Source organism: Myotis davidii, unplaced genomic scaffold, assembly GCF_000327345.1.
Source record: "Myotis davidii unplaced genomic scaffold, ASM32734v1 scaffold269, whole genome shotgun sequence".
Classification (NCBI taxonomy): Eukaryota; Metazoa; Chordata; class Mammalia; order Chiroptera; family Vespertilionidae; genus Myotis; species Myotis davidii.
Window position 1 is genome coordinate 7,098,874 of NW_006383008.1, and position 19,159 is coordinate 7,118,032.

The following is a 19,159-nucleotide window of genomic DNA, read 5'->3' on the forward strand; positions in this document are numbered from 1 at the left end:
CTCTATCCCCAGAGTGGGGCATCCAGGAGGCAGCCTATCAATGACTTTTCATGGATGTTACTATCTCTCTCTCCCTTCCCTTTCCTCCTCTCTGAAATCAATAAAAATGTAAGAAGAAAAAAAGACTAAAGAGATCTAACAACAGTATGAGGCTGCAGTGAGAACACAAACTGGAGAAACCAAGATGGCGGCACAGGTAAACAGATAAAATTGCTGCCTCGCACAACCACTTCAAAAATACAACTAAAAGACAAAACAGACATCACTCAGAATCACAGGAAGGCTGGCTGAGTGGAAATTCTACAACTAGAAGGAAAGAGAAAAGCACACTGCGACTCAGAGGAGGTGTGGAAGTAAAGTGCAGAGGTACAGAGGCACACGTGGAAAGGACTGGCAACTGAGGACATGGTTGTCTTTTTCAATTGGGAGGGAGTCTCAAGCTCCTGACTGCTCTGCACCTTTGCCCTGTTGATTCCCTGAGACCCCGCCTCACCCAAGCTCTGTGCAGAGGCTTTTTGGCCCTTTGCAATCTAAAATTACCTAACAAACTGCAGCTGGGTCAGAGAGACCCAGAACATCCAAAAGAAGGCCCAAGGCCTCACAGCAGCTTGCATTGCTTCACAGCTGGGCCTCATCTGGGCACCTCAAAACCCCAAATAAAGAAGAGGAATCTGCAGATCTCTCCATAGGTCCTGCTGGGTAGCCTCAGGCAGAGGCTAAATTAGCACCTCCTTAGAGATCCAAGAGTCAGTGAACCCAGTGGTCAGAGTGGGACCATCCAGATTACAACTCCTCAGATCCAAAAGGGAAACACTCAGGGGGCAGACTCAGTGAGCACCAAAGCCCCACTGAAGCAAGTCTTGCCCCATAAGGGTGTCCCCAGCGCAGAAGTTCCCCCACCATAGACACAGCTGATTCTCACAGCCAATTGGCCTGGAGGTCAATTCCTCCCACTGATACCAACAACAATCAAGGCTTAACTACAAGACTGTGCACAAAGCCCACAAAGGGGTGCACCAAGAGTGTCCACCTCAGGTAATTGGGGAGGCTGAGCCACTGGGCCCTATAGGATACCTAGCACAGAAAGCCACTCTATCAACACAGGGAAGCAGAAAAAAATGAGGAGACAAAGAAACAGGTCACAAATGACAGAAATGGAGGAAAGCAAACTACTGGATAAAGAGTTCAAAACCACGGTTATAAGGTTTTTCAAGAATTTTCTAGAAACTGCCAATAAATTCAGTGAGACCCTCGATAAGTCTAGTGAGACTCTCGAGGATATGAAAAAGGACCAATTAGAAATTAAGCATACACTGACTGAAATAAAGAATATTATACAGAGATCCATCAACAGACTAGAGGATCTCAAGAATCAAGTCAAAGATTTGAAATATGAAGAAGCAAAAAACACCCAACTGAAAAAGAAAAAAAAAAAGAATCTAAAAATATGAAGATAGTGTAAGGAGCCTCTGGGACAACTTCAAGCATACCAACATCCGAATTATGGGGGTGCCAGAAGAAAAAAGAGAGCAAGATATTGAAAACCTATTTGAAGAAATAATGACAGAAAACTTCCCCTACCTGGTGAAAGAAATAGACTTACAAGTCCAGGAAGCGCAGAGAACCCCAAACAAAAGGAATCCAAAGAGGGCCACACCAAGACACATAATTAAAATAACAAGGTCTAAAAACAAAGAGAGAATCTTAAAAGCAGCAAGAGAAAAACAGTTAGTTACCTACAAGGTAGTACCCATATGATTGTCAGCTGATTTCTCACAGAAACTATGCGGGCCAGAAGGGAGTGGCAAGAAATATTCAAAGTGATGAATAGCAAGAACCTACAACCAAGATTACTTTACCCAGCAAAGCTATCATTCAGAATTGAAGGTCAGATAAAGAGCTTCACAGATAAGAAAAAGCTAAAGGAGTTCATCACCACCAAACCAGTATTATATGAAATGCTGAAAGGTATTCTTTAAGAAGAGGAAGAAGAAGAAAAAGGTAAAGATAAAAATTATGAACAACAAATACATATCTATCAAAAAGTGAATTTAAAAATCAAGTAAATAAAAAATCTGCTGAACAGAATAAACTGGTGAATATAACAGAATCAGGGGCATAGAAAAGAAGTGGACTGACAATTCTCGGGGGGAAAGGGGTATGGGGGGTGTGGGAAGAGACTGGACAAAAATCGTACACCTATGGATGAGGACAGTAGGGGGGTGGTAAGGGCAGAGGGTGGGGTGGGAACCGGGTGGAGGGGAGCTATGGGGGAAAAAAGAGGAACAACTGTAATAGTCTGAACAATAAAGATTTAATTAAAAAAACAAACAAAAAGAAACAAAAAAACCTGGCAAATGGATAAATTATGGTATATCTATTCAATGAAATACTACTTGGTAAGAGGAATGAACTACTGTTTCATGCAACATGTATGAATCTCACATGGATTGTGCTAAATAAAGAAGCTAGATTCAAACAAACAAACAGAGAACACAAACTGTCCTCAACCACCTGGCACAGCTGTTTCCTGCATCTCCCCTTTCTCTGCGGAGACCTTTGAGTGGCACTGCTTGTCTCCAGGCCACAGCCCCCGCCCCCACCTTTATTCCCCTCAGACAGAGCCCTCCCTCAGAGCCTTCATCCTTGCCTATGGGTCCGTAAACACTGGTGAAAGCCAAAGTCAACCGTTCCCCACTAGAAGAGGCCGTCCTTCAGCTGCACCCTGAGCTTTGTTCACACTAGATGGGGTGGTTCTGGGGGACTGAGAGAGACGCTTCTCTGGTATAAACTCAGCCACCTTTAAATTACTAAGATACAAAGTGAAGGCTCTGGGAGACTCTTTCTCTGAGCACAACACAAACAACTGAACAACTTGAGAACAAATTGGAACACAGTCAATTACCTGCAAATCTACTTTCCTCCTTTAAAGCGAAAGTTTACTGTTGAAATATTTCCTCTTTGAAATAGGACACAGAAAAGAATAAAATGTGTCTGCAATACATACTTATTAATATGCCCAAGAAGCAAGTGTGACATAATTCTTATTTCTATGATTTAAACATGAAATTCTGAAACTTTGGGGAAATTTTTAAAAAACTGGGAAAAGTATAACACTGTCAACAGCATTTACTCATTATTTATTCAGTGAATACTTATTGACCTCTACTATACTCCAAGTGTCAGGGCATCCAACTCCTTCATTCTACTGATAAAAGAAACCAAGACCCAGTGCAGGTCAGTGCCTCGCTGAGGATAAACAAGCTAATTCTGGCCTGGGTAGCATGGTTGGGTGAGAATTCAAATAGTTGAGGCTCTTTGCACTCACCCCTACCTGTTTCCAACCTGTGAAGCCAATAAACCTGAGGACAGGTCTTTAAAAGATCAGGTACCTCTGTGGGGTTGGGTGGCCCTTTATGGCATCATTACCAGTAAGCTAAGTGCTTCAGTGCAGTGCTATGGCCTCTCTAGGTGCCCGAGGAGTAGCTGTTGAATGATTAACTGCAAAGCAGCAGAAGGAAAAATGCTGCAGCTAGAAACTTGCAGTTGGCACTTTCCTTTGGAACACGTTGACCTGTTTGTAAAGTACATGAACTGCCAGTTCTCAATTTTTTCTGACATCGGTGTTCCTTACTTGGGGATTTTTAAGATGTTTGGAAGCTCTGAGGTCTAAATCCTTGTATATGCTTTCAGTATTCTCTCCTACATGGTGAGAAAGAGTGAGCAGATTCCAAAGCGAAGCTCATGGAAGAAACCCCAGACATGCAAGGGTGGAACATGCCCCTCTTCAGGAGGAACCCCTTCCAGGTGACACAGGCAGACATGTTGCAAGGAAGCTCAAGACAGGCTAGGTGCACAAAGCAAGCTGCTGACCTCTTTTTCCCTCTCTGATCTTCTAGGGTTCTTCCTAGCCTTTCTTCTCTGGTTTTTCTTATTTTTTTCTTCCTTCATGCCTTTTACCATGGCCACAGGGTCCTGGACTATTTCTGGGGTGGGGGCTGTGTGATTGCTCATTGACCAATCAGAGATGGCGTTAGAGCTCCAATGAGAGTTGATAGGATTGACGAGAGGCAAGAGGGAATTTGCTCCTGCGGTTGCATATTCTAAGGAACTGGTTTCCACAGGTTCAAATTCATAATAATCCCACTCCAGGCCACTGGAAGACATTCTTCAACTAATTCTCAGTCTTTACCATGACATAAAGAACAGTATCTGCAGAAGATGAAGTCAGGGGTAAATGCTTCATAACATTAACATTCTCTGTTTCTATCCACCATCCAAGATAATGTCTTGGGTACAGTCAGCTTCTGAAATTACTTTTTACAATAATGAATTTTCCAGCTTCTTTAAAGAGCACCCATAAAGGGTTTTCTTCCTGAAATTCTTGCATAAGTTTCAAGACTGATCATTAACAAGCACGGCAGACACACAGAAGACAGACATGAGCCACATCTGGCAAATGCATTACTTCAGAACTAGTGAAGGTCCATTCCACCTTCTCCATCCTCACCTGTTTTTACACTGTTTTATTGTTGTGTTCTTATTTTGTTTTATATTAAGTTATCTGAGAGAAGCAATGTGTGGACTGTCCTGTTTAAGTGAAAAAGATGAAAGAAAATAAATACTAATTCAAAAAAGAGAGGGTGTTCCTGTTAAAAATAGCGCTGGCTTTTCCTTCGGCTAACATAGCTATATTGACACGGCTGCCCTTGGTTACCTTGTGAGAACTCCTGCCTGTTTGAGTTCTTATCTTGTCTGATATAAATAGCAGAAGCTAGGGAGTTAGCCTGGCTTTTGCTGCATTAGACCTCAGACAAGAGTGCTGGGTTGGGATAGGTTAGCATGCCTGGCATTGCAGCCTTGCCATCATGACAAGCAAGGGCTTTAATTATCTAAAGAGGAGACCAGATGCACCCCAAGACGTGTGCACCAGCAACTCCAAGGCCTGCCTTTTCTGTGGTCAGAATCTCTTCTCTCTCCTGGTATTTTTGCTGTCATCTAAGGGTATGATGTAATCATGAATGTAGTGATGTCTACAGTATGGGAAAATAAAAATAGCATATGGCCCAAGGTAGATATCAACAGCTTAAAACTAAATCAGTGTCTTCTGAAAATAATGTTCTTGATGACTCAACAGATTCCAAATATAACCAGATATTTATGAATGACACTGAACAGCCTTCTGCCCATCATAAAACAATGACATATTTAGTTATCTCTGTTTGCCAAATTTTAGAACATTACACAGAGGCCCAAAGAAAACTAGAAGCCCTTTGGTAATGCACACCCTAGCATGCCTGAGGATCTCAAATTTGCTAATACTCTGTAACCACAGTTATTAAAGGTGAATCTAGAAGAGGTTATAAGCGCAAACTCTCCAAGATGCTGTGTTCCTTACAGAAGGGCTTATTCCTTAGAGTCCTACTACACAAACTAGGGTTAGAAACAGAGTTAGAAACAGTTTCCAGTCACATTATCATAGGACTTTTTCCTAATAGTTAACTGGAGAACAATTTACATAATCTTTTCTATATCCTCTTCTTAGAGAAGCCACCTTTCTCAAAGACCCAATAGGGCACCCCAGGTACTACGTGACCACCCCACCACTGCTGATTGGCTCAGAAATGGATACGTGATCCCAAAGAAGCCAGCTGGAGTCTCTCTAGATAATCTGAGTGCAGAGACTCAGAGGCTGAGTCTCAATAATGGTACAGCACCAGAGTGAGCTCCATCTGCAGACCTCCTTTTTCTTGGGTTCCATGAGACAAGTTCTGCTTCTTTGAATAGGTTGTTTTAAACTGAATGTACACTGATTAAGAGAAATCAAAGTGAGAAAAGGAATAAAGTAAGTTTTTAAGCCCCACCTTTTCTCCAATGGTAAGCTTGATCAATACTCACTTGTGTGTGTAAGAGTGTGTGTGTGTGTGTGTGTGTGTGTGGTGCTCCTTCATACTGAGACAGGACACAGACAAAATGCCCTCTAAACTCTGCACTTGAATGATGCTTGATAGGAAATGAACCATGATGGGAATTTAGCACACATTCCCAAACTCTAATTTGCCATTGAGAATAGGTCCCAGAATAGGTCTTCAAGAGTAAGCTCTTCCCACCATGGGGACCAAGACGTTGATTAAAGGGGCTGAAGAGCACCTACTCCCCTCCCACCTCACAGCAGGTTCCATGCTGTACTATGGATTTCTAGGCAGACAAGCTCCTCTGACAACCCACCCCCATAGAATGGTGGCTTCTACTCACATCGTCCTGAACATCGAGGTCGCAGCCAGCCTTCAGCAAGATCTGGACCACAGCAAGATGACCTTTATTGGCAGCGAGATGCAGGGGGGTCCGGCCATGCTGTTGATGCAAAGCAAACACCAATTTCAAAACAGGACATCAAAATCACTCCCCTGGGACAGGCTGCACAGTGGCATTTCATCCCTTCCCCTATAGTTTGATAGAAGATTCTTATGGATTTATCCAGAATTCAAGTTTGTCTCAGTTAACCTTGGCTATTGGCACTGTAACCAATGAACAAAACAGGCTCAAAATGTGAATATTTCCCTTAGTGCATAATTTCTACTCCCACTCATTAAAACAAGCAGGAAATTAGAGGTTTCCTATTTTCTTTTGTTTTCCCACAGGTGCTGATACTCAGGGGCAATGAAGTGGCCACAATGCACTTGATGGGGTGAGATGGGAGAAGAGCAAAAGGTCAAGCTTATCAGCCCTGGGAAAATCTGGTTAGTAATTACTCAGAATTCAAACTGCTGGCCCAACTGATTAGAACTGATTCTCACCCCCGCCTCCCCCCCTTTTTTTTACAGAGAGGAAGGGAGAGGGATAGAGAGTTAGAAACATCAATGAGAGAGAAACATCGATCAGCTGCCTCCTGCACACCCCTATTGGGGATGTGCCTGCAACCAAGGTACATGCCCTTGACCGGAATCGAACCTGGGACCCTTAAGTCCACAGGCCGATCGATGAGAGAGAAACACCGATCAGTTGCCTCCTGCACACCTCCTTCTGGGGATGTGCCCACAACCAAGGTACACGCCCTTGACCGGAATCAAACCCGGGACCCTTCAGTCCGCAGGCCGACGCTCTATCCACTGAGCAAAACCGGCCAGGGCCAGCTCCAGTTCTTTTATTCATTGTTCATTGTTTCCTACTCACGGACACACAGGCTGTTTTTAGTAGTTTGCAGAACACCATTGTGTGGACGTCTCCTTACGCACCTGAGAAGGCTTCTTAGCCCTATTGTTGGGTCATAGAGATGACCATTCCCTTTGCCTGCCTTAAGCATGCAGCTCCTCATATATGACATTGAGGGTAACACCCAGAATAACCCTCTTTGGTATAAAACAAATTCTGAGATCTGACTGCGCCAAACCCCAAATTCTCTTAATTCTAAAGGAGACATTATGTCCCATTTGCTTCCTCCCTCAAGTTCACTGTGAAGATAGCGCCCCCCGCCCTCAATTTCAAGCATCATTTCACCCCGGCCCCCAGCCATGCAGAAACACCCTGGAGGATTCAGATCTCATGGGGCCTTAAGTCCTTTTCAGCACCTCAATAAGACTCCCCAAAGACCGTTACTGATATTCTAGCAGGATAAACCCATTTATGATTTCAATAAAGTGCCAGTTTGCCATGGGCAACTAGCCATGGAGGAAAACAGATAGCAAACAATAAAGGATCTTCATTTCTACCCATGAAATGCAATCAAAACGCTAGAAAGATGATGGAAAGAGGTCGGAGCTCACTTTAAAATTAGAATTCTTAATTAAGAAAAAGTTATTCCCAAGAAAGTGGGATATAAAAAGCCTTTATAAAAAAGCAATGTCTGAGATGAAGAGTGACTGTCCTTGGCTGATGACGGTGCTCAGCGCCTGCTACTTAACCTTGATTCTTTGAATGAAATGTCCACAGCTGATCAGATGGAGCAAAATGACTGGGTGCCGCTCACTGGCCCTGTGCCAGGCTCCACCTGTCATTGTGTGTCCTTGTCAAGGATATGAGGCATTCTGCAACACAGGGAAGTCGTTACGTGTGAGGAGAGACGTGTTAGGAAGGCTGACAGAATGATGGGACAAGAGTGTGTTTGAGCAACTGAAAAAATACAGACCATGGGGGCAGGGGAAGCTGCGGGGAGAAAGGATGGAAAATAGGCACCAGGCCGAGGGGCCACTGGGTGTCGGAGGAGCCCTGAGGGACATCCTCGTCAGGAATCAGATATTACTGGTGGGAGGCAAGGCCCAAGAAGGTGAAAATGTTGCCCAAGTAAACACAGATAATCAGAAGTCAGAAGAAGGAATACTGCTGTTCACACCAGGTCGCACCGGGCGGGCACTTTAGAAACTCTAAGTTGTTGACAAAGACCCTCAGCTGGAGATACCTTCCTCATCTGGAGAGAGTAAAGGCCGAGACATTGTAGCCCCAGAAGTCTAACTCAAATCCCAGCTCTGACTGACACGCCTGGGTGCTTCTGTGCACCGCACTCTCCCAAGCCTGTCTCCTCACCTGTGAACTAGAAGGGGCCTCCACTCCCCACCCACAGGACTGAATAGGATAAATGAGGTAACACCCAACACCTAACACGGATTCCTTCCCCTCCAGCTGCCCTCGGCCCTAGCCCTGAAGCATCCAACTGCTCCCTCTCCTCCTTGACACCCCAAAGCCTGGCCTTAGCCAATGCCCCGGGGCAGAGTTGGATGTCTGTCAGTCACTCGGACAGCCTGAGCCCCCCCCCCACCCCCCCGCAGGAGGGTGGAGGTCCTACCAGCCGGTGCTGATCCACTCGCCCACTTCCATTTCTGAAGCACAGTCCACAGTTCCTAGTCTTTATGTACCTGCGAGGAAAGACTCCTTTGGCGGGAATGTCCTCCCAACAATGCCTTCTCCGATTCTCCAAGAAGAAATGTTTCTGGCCTTCCCTGCTTTACACCCTCAGCCCTTCAGGTCCCTTTTAGGAAATGGCCACATTCTGTTTTGAGTGTCACCCTCGGTGCTGACTTCTTCCAACTAGGTTGGGATCTCCCTGAGGGTGGACCGTGCCTTCCCTAAATGATGAAGCAAGTTGACTCTGGGGTTGGGGAGCAGGGGGGCATATCCAGTGTTCCTCAACCACAGGGCAGGCTGGGGCTGCCAATCCCATAGGGATTGGAGCAATCCCATAGTTCCAGGCTTGACCTCAGAGGAATGGAGAGCTTGTGATGGCTGTGGACTGAGTTCTGGGATGTCAGAGGAGACAGACATCCGGGGGGCTTCACAAGCATTTAAGCAGCTGCACGTGACACAGGGGCTTCTCTGAGGAGGCTGAGTATACCCCTCATGTGTCTGGTGCCTTTCTGGTATCAACATCACAGCAGCCAGGGCAGCAGTTTCTACTGAACCAAAAGCTGTGCACTCCTGTCCCTAGGGCCTTTCTCCCACAAGACCAACCCCCTTAGACACACACATGCATATTCACACACACACACACAGACACACACACCATCACCACCACCCAAAGAAGGACAGTGAGAGAGGAGCAGAAATGTACTAGGTTTTCCAGAACATTCTGTAGTGAAAAAACAGCAAAAGTAGCCCTGACTTGTTTGGCTCAGCGGATAGAGCGTCGGCCTGCGGACTGAAGGGTCCCAGGTTCGATTCTGGTCAAGGGCATGTACCTTGGTTGCGGGCACATCCCCAGTTGGGGTTGTGTAGGAGGCAGCTGATCGATGTTTCTCTCTCATCGATGTTTCTAACTCTCTATCTCTCTCCCTTCCTCTCTGTAAAAAATCAATAAAATATATTAAAAAAAAAAAAAAGAAAAAATAGCAAAAGTGGAGCTGTTAAAGAGAGCAGCTGCTCTCACCCAGCACACAGATGCACTCCAAGGTCATACCTGACAACGGGGAGGGCTGGAATGCTCTCTAAGTGTGAGGAAGCAGATAAAAACTGATTGTTAGTGCGGACTTGGAATGACAGACTCAAGGATGCAACTGCTCTCACCTCCAGGCCCCTAGCACTGGCCAGTGGAAGAAGTGGGAACAGGAGAAAAGACTAAGTACTATGCACGAGAAGAAGATGTTTTAGACACATCAGTTTGTTCTGGGTCCTATCCCAGTTTTCCTCAAAGACCAGTTCTACCCAACTGAATGCAGGCCCTGGTGGGCCCAGGGAGAACAATAATAATGAGGACAAGAGCAAGGGACAGAAGTAGCTAACATTTATGAGGCACACAGTAGGCCCTATCCTAAGAATTTTACATGTACTTGCCCAGTCAATCCTCCCAATGACCTGTGTGGTAGGCAATATCGTTAAACCCATTTTACAAACGAGAAAACTGAGGCATGGAGAGACCCTTGCTTGTTCTATGTCGCACAACAGGTCATTAGAGTCTGGACTCACCCCTTAGCTGTCTGATCCAGGCCCTCATGCTGACCCCATTCTGCTGCTGTGGGGGTAAGGCTGTCCCCTGGCAGAGGGGCTTTGTGTCTCACCCTCAGGGAGCCCCCAAGACTCCCAGATGCTGACCTCGGAAGGTGCGTGGAAATAACCTGCTTTCCTTAAAATCTCAAGGACAGAGTGAGATTTTCCATTCTCACTGTACATGAGAATCACCTAGGGAGGCTAGTCCATTTGTCTGTCTATCAGCCTCTGCTTTTCCCTGAGTCCCTTCTCCAGAGATTCTGGCTCAACTCCCTACGGTGGGACTCAGGCATCATTTGTCATACAACCTCCCCAGGGGATTCTAATGAGTGACCCGGGCTGAGAGCCGGGCCAGGCTAACTCTCCCCGGAGCAGCTACAGGCCCTTGGGCGAAACCCGCTGCGTTGGGCCTGTCCAAGCAAGAGCCATTCCTCTTGTTACATTCTTCATGATGCTCCATGCACACCTGCCAGCACAAAATACTAAGACCCCACATCGCCACAACCCAGGGCTTCCTGGATCTTAAAAGAATATATAAGCAATAAAGTGACATTCCTAAAAATTTGAAAGGTAAAAGCAAGTCGTAACACTACCACCCAATACAACTATTACCATTTTATCCACACTTTTTCAGTGCACCTTTTCTCTTTATGTGTTTGTACAGCTATAGTCACATAAAACTGCCTTGCTTTTGCATTAACATTATGTCTTAAACCAGTGGCTCTCAAACTTTCTTGGGCAGCATAATCTCTTGGAGGGCTTGTTCAAAGACATATCTGGGGCCCTTGGAGTTTCAGACTCAGTAGGCCTGTGGTGCAGACAGAATTTGCATTTCTAACAAGTTTCTAGGAAAAGCGGATGCTGCTGGTATGGGACCACATTTTGAGAACAACTGACATAAATCACTGCTTTTCAACCATGTTGCACATTAGTCACCTGAAAATTAAAACAAAACAAAAAAATCTGAAACCTTACCACCAAATGGTTGAATTCCATCAGCCTAGGGTTGGGTCTGTTGTGGGTACTTTTAAGAATATATATTTTTTTATTGCTTTCAGAGAGGAAGGGAGAGATAGAAACATGGATGGGAATCATCAATCAGCTACCTCCTGCAGGCCCCCTATTGGGGATCGAGCCTGCAACCCAGGCATGTGCCCTGACTGGGAACCAAACCGTGACCTTCTGATTCATAGGTCGACATTCAACCACTGAGCCTCGCTGGCTGGGCTGTTGTAGGTTCTTTTTAAGTTCTAGGTGATTGTAATGTACAGCCAGAGATTATGAACCTTACACTCTTTGAAGATGCTAGCTCCTCCAACTCTCTCTGATATCAGGATAGGCCAGTGGTCGGCAAACTGCGGCTCTGAGACGGGCAGGGGTGAGAGGACACAAGACCCTGCAGAGCGCACACATTTCCCTTGACCCAACCATGATCAACTTCTGGGGAACTGAACAGCAAAGGGCCTGGAGATGTTGCCAAGCAACAACCACAGAGAGGTGGCCCTGCTGTCCACAGCTCCGGGCTGTGGTCTGGGGTGCTGCTCTGTTCTGGCAGTTGAGCCAGTGGGTCCCACTTCCAGCAGGACTGCTGCACAAGAACAGCAGAGCGAGTCCTGTTCCAGCAGGTGACCCACAAATTACACTAACAGGTGGTCATACAGGGAGCGCAGAACAAATGGTCCCTGCTGCACAGTTTGAAGAGGCCAAGGCCCACCTGGAGGGGCGGGACTATGTCAGGGCACGTTCCAGGGGAGGATTCCTGTTCAGATAAAGATCTCCTGTCAACAGGATGACAAGGGAGCCCGGCCAAAAGCAAGCAGCTTAAAATGCACCTTGAAAGGAAGTGGAGGTGTTTTATTCCCAGCATGTGTGTAGACATGCTGCTTAACCCTGTCACTGGTCAGTCCCAGGAAGACCGAGGGAGGCAAGGTGTTTATGTAGGAGAGACCTCCCTCGGTAGGGGCTGAGCCCCAGGGAGGGGGACCAGGCATCAGTTGAGAACCACAACCCACAGAAACAAGTTTGGAAAAACTCTTCCCTCCCACTGACTCCTTGGGCCTGGGAGCCCAGGCCCGAGAGCTGGTCACTCCCTCATCTAGCAAAGACTCAGAGGTCGGGTCACAGCTCCTCCCTCCTGCTCAGGTTTCGGATCCTCGGTACTAAAGGGCAGGCCTTTCAGACCATGAATGATGAACCCCAGAATGGGTCCACAAAGTGAGAAAGAAGGGTGTTGGTGCTTAGCCATTCCTGGAACAAAATCTTTGCTGACTTGTTTATGTCCAAGGTCACACAGAGAAGTGAGGCAAAGGAGAGAGGAATTGAGACCCATTAGCTCAAAGAAATGAAACAATTGTTATTACAAGGAGGACAGTTGCATAGATGTGACCCACGCAAGGGAAAACAGTTTAACAGGAAGAATTTAGCTGAGATTATAGAACAATTTCAAAATGACAGTAGTTCCTTTTTTTCAGATCATGAGAAATACAACAGATCAGGGTTGCATAGTCGTTTTAAATTTTTTCCCCCTCAATTACAGTTGACATTCAATTTATATTATTTTCAGGTGTTCAGCATAGACCTTAACATAACTTATGAAGTGCTCCCCATAAGTCTAAAACCTACCTGGCACCATACCCAGTTATTACAGTATTACTGACTATATTCCCTAAATTGTCCTTCCATCCCTATGACTGTTTTGTAAAACTGTGCAGTCTTTTTTGAGGCCAGTAATGTCTACATTATCTGTAGCATTAAGAAAATAGGAAAGGAAAGAGAGATGTAGAAACAAGAAGTTATAAAGCTAGTAAAATAAGAGTGGCACATATTTAAGAAACACTGTAATATTCAGATTGAACAGGGTCTTTGAGAGTTTAATTTGGATGAGGATAGTAAGGAAAACAGCTTCAAATCTAATTTGTGGCAGAATAGCACATCACTGGAATCCTGGTCTCTGGCCCCTCATTTAGGTTTTAAATGGCAAAGACTCCTGCCAACTTTCTTAGGTGCCCTCAGGGTCCCCTTCTCACAGACAGTATTCCCAGCCTCACTGCCTGAAATGGTGTAGGTGTGGGTGCAAAACTTCAAAGTCCTTAGGCTCATGATTTGATAAAGACGTTATGAAGACTTTCAAAAAAAGGTGGGTAAAGAAAAAGCACCCCAGATCAAAGGAGAGTGAGAAAATAAACCTTTACATTCAGAAAAATTATAGTTTAAAAAGTCTTCTTTCCTTGTTGGAAATGTGTTTTGTCTACTGTCTACCTGGATGAGGGACACATCATATCTTAATCAGACTACAGGTGACAGGAAGCAGCCAGGGAGTAAGTTCCATGGATGACAAACATCAGGATCCAAGACAATCTCAGGTGGGAAGAACAGGCTAATTTTAGCAACATAAAATGTAACGGGGGCAGACGTAAAATTCCCGCACTGAGGGTCAACAGCACAATAACACCTGGGTACTGGCATTGTCTTGTATAGTAACAATTCTACTTTGAAAAAGATCAGTTTTTTATACCAAAAGCTTCATAATGCTTCTCAAAGTCTTACTTTGGGGATGGAGAAATAATAAATAATTGGGAGAGACTATTTGAAATGTATGATGTTAGGAGTCAGTTATTCAAACATATGGCTTAATTAATAAGTGAATTCCAGTAACTACCAGGGTTGGGCTTGCTTCTAGAAAGGTCCACCAACAAGCAGGGCCAAAATATTTCAAGCAACGTACATGACTGGGCAGGACTCCGTTGGTCCCTATAGTGTCCCCAAGTGATAAGGAATTCAGTCACTGGCCCTCATGCTCCTCACGGGAAGCTGTCTGGACTACCTTTTCAGTGGGTTACACATTGACAGAGGGTCCGGCTTGGCCAGCAAAGCGAGAGAGGGAAAGCCCAGTGCCCAGGGGCAGAGTAGAGGCTGGTCTGGCCTCCCCTCCACACAGGAAGGCTTCCTGCAGGTCTCACGCTTCGTGGAGTCCAGGGTTGGCAGCTCCCTGTCCTCTCCAGCACAGACCTGGATCCTGCATGTGTATCTAAGAATTTTCTTCTGTAGTCAAGGCAGGAGGTATAATTTACTTGACAGTTACTGAGAGCCAGGCTAAGTACTGAGGATTCAAGGATGATATAAACAAGGTCACGGCCCCTGCCAGCTCAGTGCTCACCCAGACTTCCTTTCCGCTTTCCCAGGGCCACTCTGCTCCTTCGGGGCAGCAGAACAGCCCACACGGGGCACCTTAAGAGCACTGCTCCAGGGCATGATGGTAATAAGGTGGGGGTACACCCTCACAGGGGGCCAAACACCAGAGCCACACCTCCAGAACGCAAGGCAGTGGAAAGATTGGAGGGATTCCGGCCTAGGGGGTGTCCCTTCACTGACAGGGCAGGGAGGCACACAACTGATTCCAAGAACCTGGGAGTCTTGGGTTGGCCTGAGGCTGAAGTTGATAAACTGTGGCCCACAGGCCACAAATAGCTTCTAATTATAGCCTTCAGGTATCCCTGCCTCCCCTTTGTACTTTTTTTAAATTAAACTTTTTACTGAGATAATTACAGATTTATATGCAGTTTTAAGAAGTAATACAGAGAGCTCCCACTTCTTTCCCAGCGAGTTTCCTCCAATTACAACATCTTGCAAAACTATAGCACAGTATCGGAATCAGGATATTGATAGTCAAGATACACCACAGCTCTGTCACGAAGGAATCTTCCCGCTTCCCCTTTCCAAGTACACCCACCTCCCTTCCCCAAACTGTCCCCCACCCTCATCCCTAGCCCCTGAGAGAATAAATATTTTTTCCATTTCTCTAATTTAATCAATGTCATATAAATGGAATAAACAGTGTGTAACCTTGCATATGCCGATGGCTTGTTCCTTTTTATTGCTGAGTAGTATCCCACAGTATGGATATATACCATGATTTGTTTAACCGTTCCATCGTTGCAGGATAGATGGGCTGTTTCCAGCTTTTGGCTCTTGCAAATAAGAATGCTATGGCATTTCTTTGTATGCTTTGGTGTAAACATAAGCTTTCATTGCTCTTGGGTAAATGTCCAAGAGTACAATTGCCGGGTCACAGAGTAGTTGCATATTTAGTTTTATAAGAAACTGCCAGACTATTCTCCAGAGTGATTGTATCATTTTATGTTCCCACCAGCAATGTATGAGAGACTCAGTGTCTCCACATCCCTGCCAGCATTTGATGTAGTCAGTGTAGTCTATTTTAGCCATTCTGATAGATGCAGTGATATTTTCTTGTGACTTTAATTTGCATGAAGTATATTCACTGTAGGGTTTCTGTAGATACTCTTTATCATGTTGAGAAAGTTCTCAGTTCTTAGTTTGCTACGAGCTTCTTTTTTAAACCATGAGTGAGGGTTGGATTTTACCAAATGCTTTTTCTGCATCTGTGGATATGATCATATAATTTTTCTTGTTTAACCTGTTGTTATGGACTAAATGTCTGTGGCCCCCAAATTCATATGTTGAAGCCCTATCCCCCAATGTGACAGTATTTGGAGAGAGGGCCTATGGGAAGTAATCAGGGTTAAATGAGGTCATGAATGTGAGACCCCATGATGGGTTTCGTCCTTAAGAACAGAGGAAGAGAAATCAGAGCTCTCTCTCCATCTTGTGTGAAGACCGTGAGTGGGCCCTCACAGGAGCGAACCTGTTGGCGCCTTGATCTTGGACTTCCCAGCCTAGAGAACTGAAAAACAAATGTCTGCTGCTTAAGCCACCCAGACGGGTATTATTTATAGCAGCTCGAGCTAAGACAGCTGTTGATACGGGGATTACATTGATTGATGTTGAACCAGCCTTGCATTAGGGATAAGTTTCACTTGCTCACGGTGTCTAATTCTTTATACAGCGCTCAGTTCAATGAAAATATGGGATAAAAGAAAACTAAGCACCACCACCTACTCACCCATCTGCCCTACATCCTTGATTTATAACAACCTAAACATACTAGTACAACAGCCAACTCTCGTTGGAAACAAATCGACAGGCCTGTGAGAAAGAATTCCCAGTCTACAAATAAATTCCAGACTTAACTATTTTCTGAAACCTAAATCGCTATAGCTTAAGAGGAAGAAAAAAGAGGAAGCAAGAAACTAATAAGGGGCTCAGAGGCTTCACCAACAGACCATCTGCCCTGGCATCTGAGCAGAGGCCCGGTGGGTGACTCGCAGCTTCTAAAGCCCCTTTCCTCTGGCATCTTCATTTACAGCACTCCGAGAATAATCTGCATTAGTGACGATGCTTTGGAAGTCTTACAACAAGCCGATTACTGGCCTGGAAACCAGTAATCCTCCAATGCATTTCGTGCAGGAAAGAAACGGGTACGTATTTATCGAGGATTTTAAAATGCTGACACCCAGCTGTGCCACGTCACAGCGTCTCCTCTGGACTGTTAGGACCTATTAAATATATGCCTTTAGGGGGTTTAACGGGCACATTAATCTGTGTGGAGGCTTCAGTTTTAAATGCAGGCTGCTCAGGCAACAAAATGCAATCTGGCGGATGACTTGCTCAATACCCAGGTGCTAGAAGGGCCTCTGGGCCAACACACCCACCAGGCTGCCCAGAGCTGGGGAAGGAGGGAGGGCAAATGCGGGCTGCCTCCACCCTCACTGTACACCACCTAAAACACAAGCAAGAGGGGGACAGAAGGGCTCTGCAGAGCAAGGCACCACTCCCAAGAATTCCTCCAAGGCAGGGAGGGGAGGGCAGAGCCGTGGAGAGACTCAGGCCCAATTCTGGGGCTCCCCTTCCAAGCAGCCTCAACAACTTCTCCTAAGATGCTTAAGTCAGTTTTGAAGGCCCATCCCAAGTTTTGAGACTTGCTTTCCTCAATTGTAGTCCATCTCCCCACAGGCACAGGCACAGCTAATGTCTGACTACACCGGTTCCCACACTGTCCCTCTCCATCCGAGAGGGCCCTCTCCTTCCTCCAGAGAGCACCTCCTGGCGACCTCCCTACCTTTTCTAGAAACACAGAGTCATTGGGCCGCCAGCCTAATTAACACCCTCATCACAATACATCAACACTGACTGAGATTTTCTTAGCATTGACCCAATAAGTTTCCATGCACTGTCTCATAGGCAAGCCACACAACAATGCACAGCATGTCTGCCTTCCCATATTTGAGACATGCATTATCTCGTGGTGTACTGCAAAGAGCCATGACTTCCAGGCATGTCACCACTGACCTGGCTCAATGCTCAAAAGAGAGTGCTGTCTACCCCACATGCAGGCCCTGAGCCTTCAGGGAGAAATACCTGGAGCAGTGAAGGTTCTCCACCTGGCTGCTCATTCGGTCACCTGGAGCTCTGAAAAACGCCCAGGCTCCAGCCATACCCCAGGCCCATTAAATCAGAGCCTCTGGGTGTGGGGCATGGGCATCAGTATTTTTAAGGCTCTTCAGAGGATCACATTCACAGCCAACACTGAGAAATTCCTGACCAAATGGAATTTCCTGAGGTCAGACATTAGCAGGAGGTCCATGAACTCAAGAGAAAACAGTAATTATAATAGTAACAACCATCCATTGAGTTTCTTCTCCATTCTCATTACATGTACTAAGCACTCTGCATGGATTACTTTATTTAATCCTCACAACAAATCCCTGAGCCAAGTGTTGTTATGCTGATTTTATAGACAGGAAACCAAGGCTCAAGGTAGCTAATACCTTAGCTAAGGTCACAGAGATGATAAATGTGATTCACTGCCTGTACTCTTGCCAAGAAAAAATTGGGAAATATTTTCAAATGGATGACACATTCATAGAGATGGAAAATGAAAACATGGTTGCCAGGGACCAGGGGAGGTGACAATGGGGAGTAAGTGTTTAAAGGGTATAGAGTTTTGGCCCTGGCCAGTGTGGCTCAATTGGGTAAGCAATGTCCCATGCATCAAAAGGTCATGGGTTCAATTCCTGGCACACTGTCAGGTTCCAGGTTTGACCTAACAGTAACTATACACCCTTAACGCCCCCATGGAGTGCATAGATCTACCAACCTGGAGCAGGACCAGCGGACTGCATCAGCTCTGCACAGGCTCTGGCCCTCACTGAACAGGTGAGAACACACTGTGTGTTGCCTCCGGAGGGAACCCTGTTTTCCAGCTGTGAGTGGTGGGTGAGGAAGGGGAGGAGAGGTGTGGAGCACCCCATTGCTCCCCTCCCATCAGCCACTCCCTGGCTTTTCTCCCAGGCAGCTGGCCATAGCCACACCCAGAAAAGGGGAAAAGGAGAAACTCTATGGAACCCATGCTGAAGTAGAGAAGAACAAAGGCTAAATATAGGCTCAATTAGCTACAGCAGAGAGCTCCTGGAGAGAATGCCAGAAAGGCAGGATGAGTTCAGGAGAAGAGGGAGGAGGGAGACTCGGGGAGGGAGAGCCCAGTACTGCTGGTCACAATGCGCTTCAAGGTCAGTCCTCATGGGCCTCTCTCACTCCACTGCAGGAGTGCACACCAGGACAACCTTCACGCACAGCAGTTCCGCCCTGTCAGCGACAAGGGGATGCGTGCCCGACCCAGCAGTGCCACTTAGACAAATCTTTCCCACAGACGTAACCACACTACAATAGGACCTCAGGACAAGCAGCACCAGAGTAACATAGTCTCAATGTCCATCAACAGGGGATAGGTTAAGCTACTTATAGTTCATCGTCTGGTTACTTTTGGAGAAAACAAGAGCAGCAGTGAAACATCCCAAGGACCAGCTTCCAAAAAGTTCTAGGAAAGATG

General features: G+C 45.9%; 1 protein-coding gene across 7 annotated transcripts in view; it reads right to left on the reverse strand.

Moving 5' to 3' along the window:
• The window catches only part of ANKRD6 (ankyrin repeat domain 6), a 166,225-nt gene that overhangs the window by 44,476 nt on the left and 102,590 nt on the right, over window positions 1-19,159 (reverse strand). For all 7 annotated transcript variants that reach the window (XR_001512234.1, XM_006778258.2, XM_006778257.2 and 4 more), the window contains exon 3: window positions 6,256-6,354. Coding sequence is in view for 6 of the 7 variants with exons in the window: in XM_006778258.2 (XP_006778321.1) it covers window positions 6,256-6,354 (99 nt within the window). In the remaining variant the exon portion in view is untranslated. The remainder of the gene's footprint in view (window positions 1-6,255; window positions 6,355-19,159) is intronic.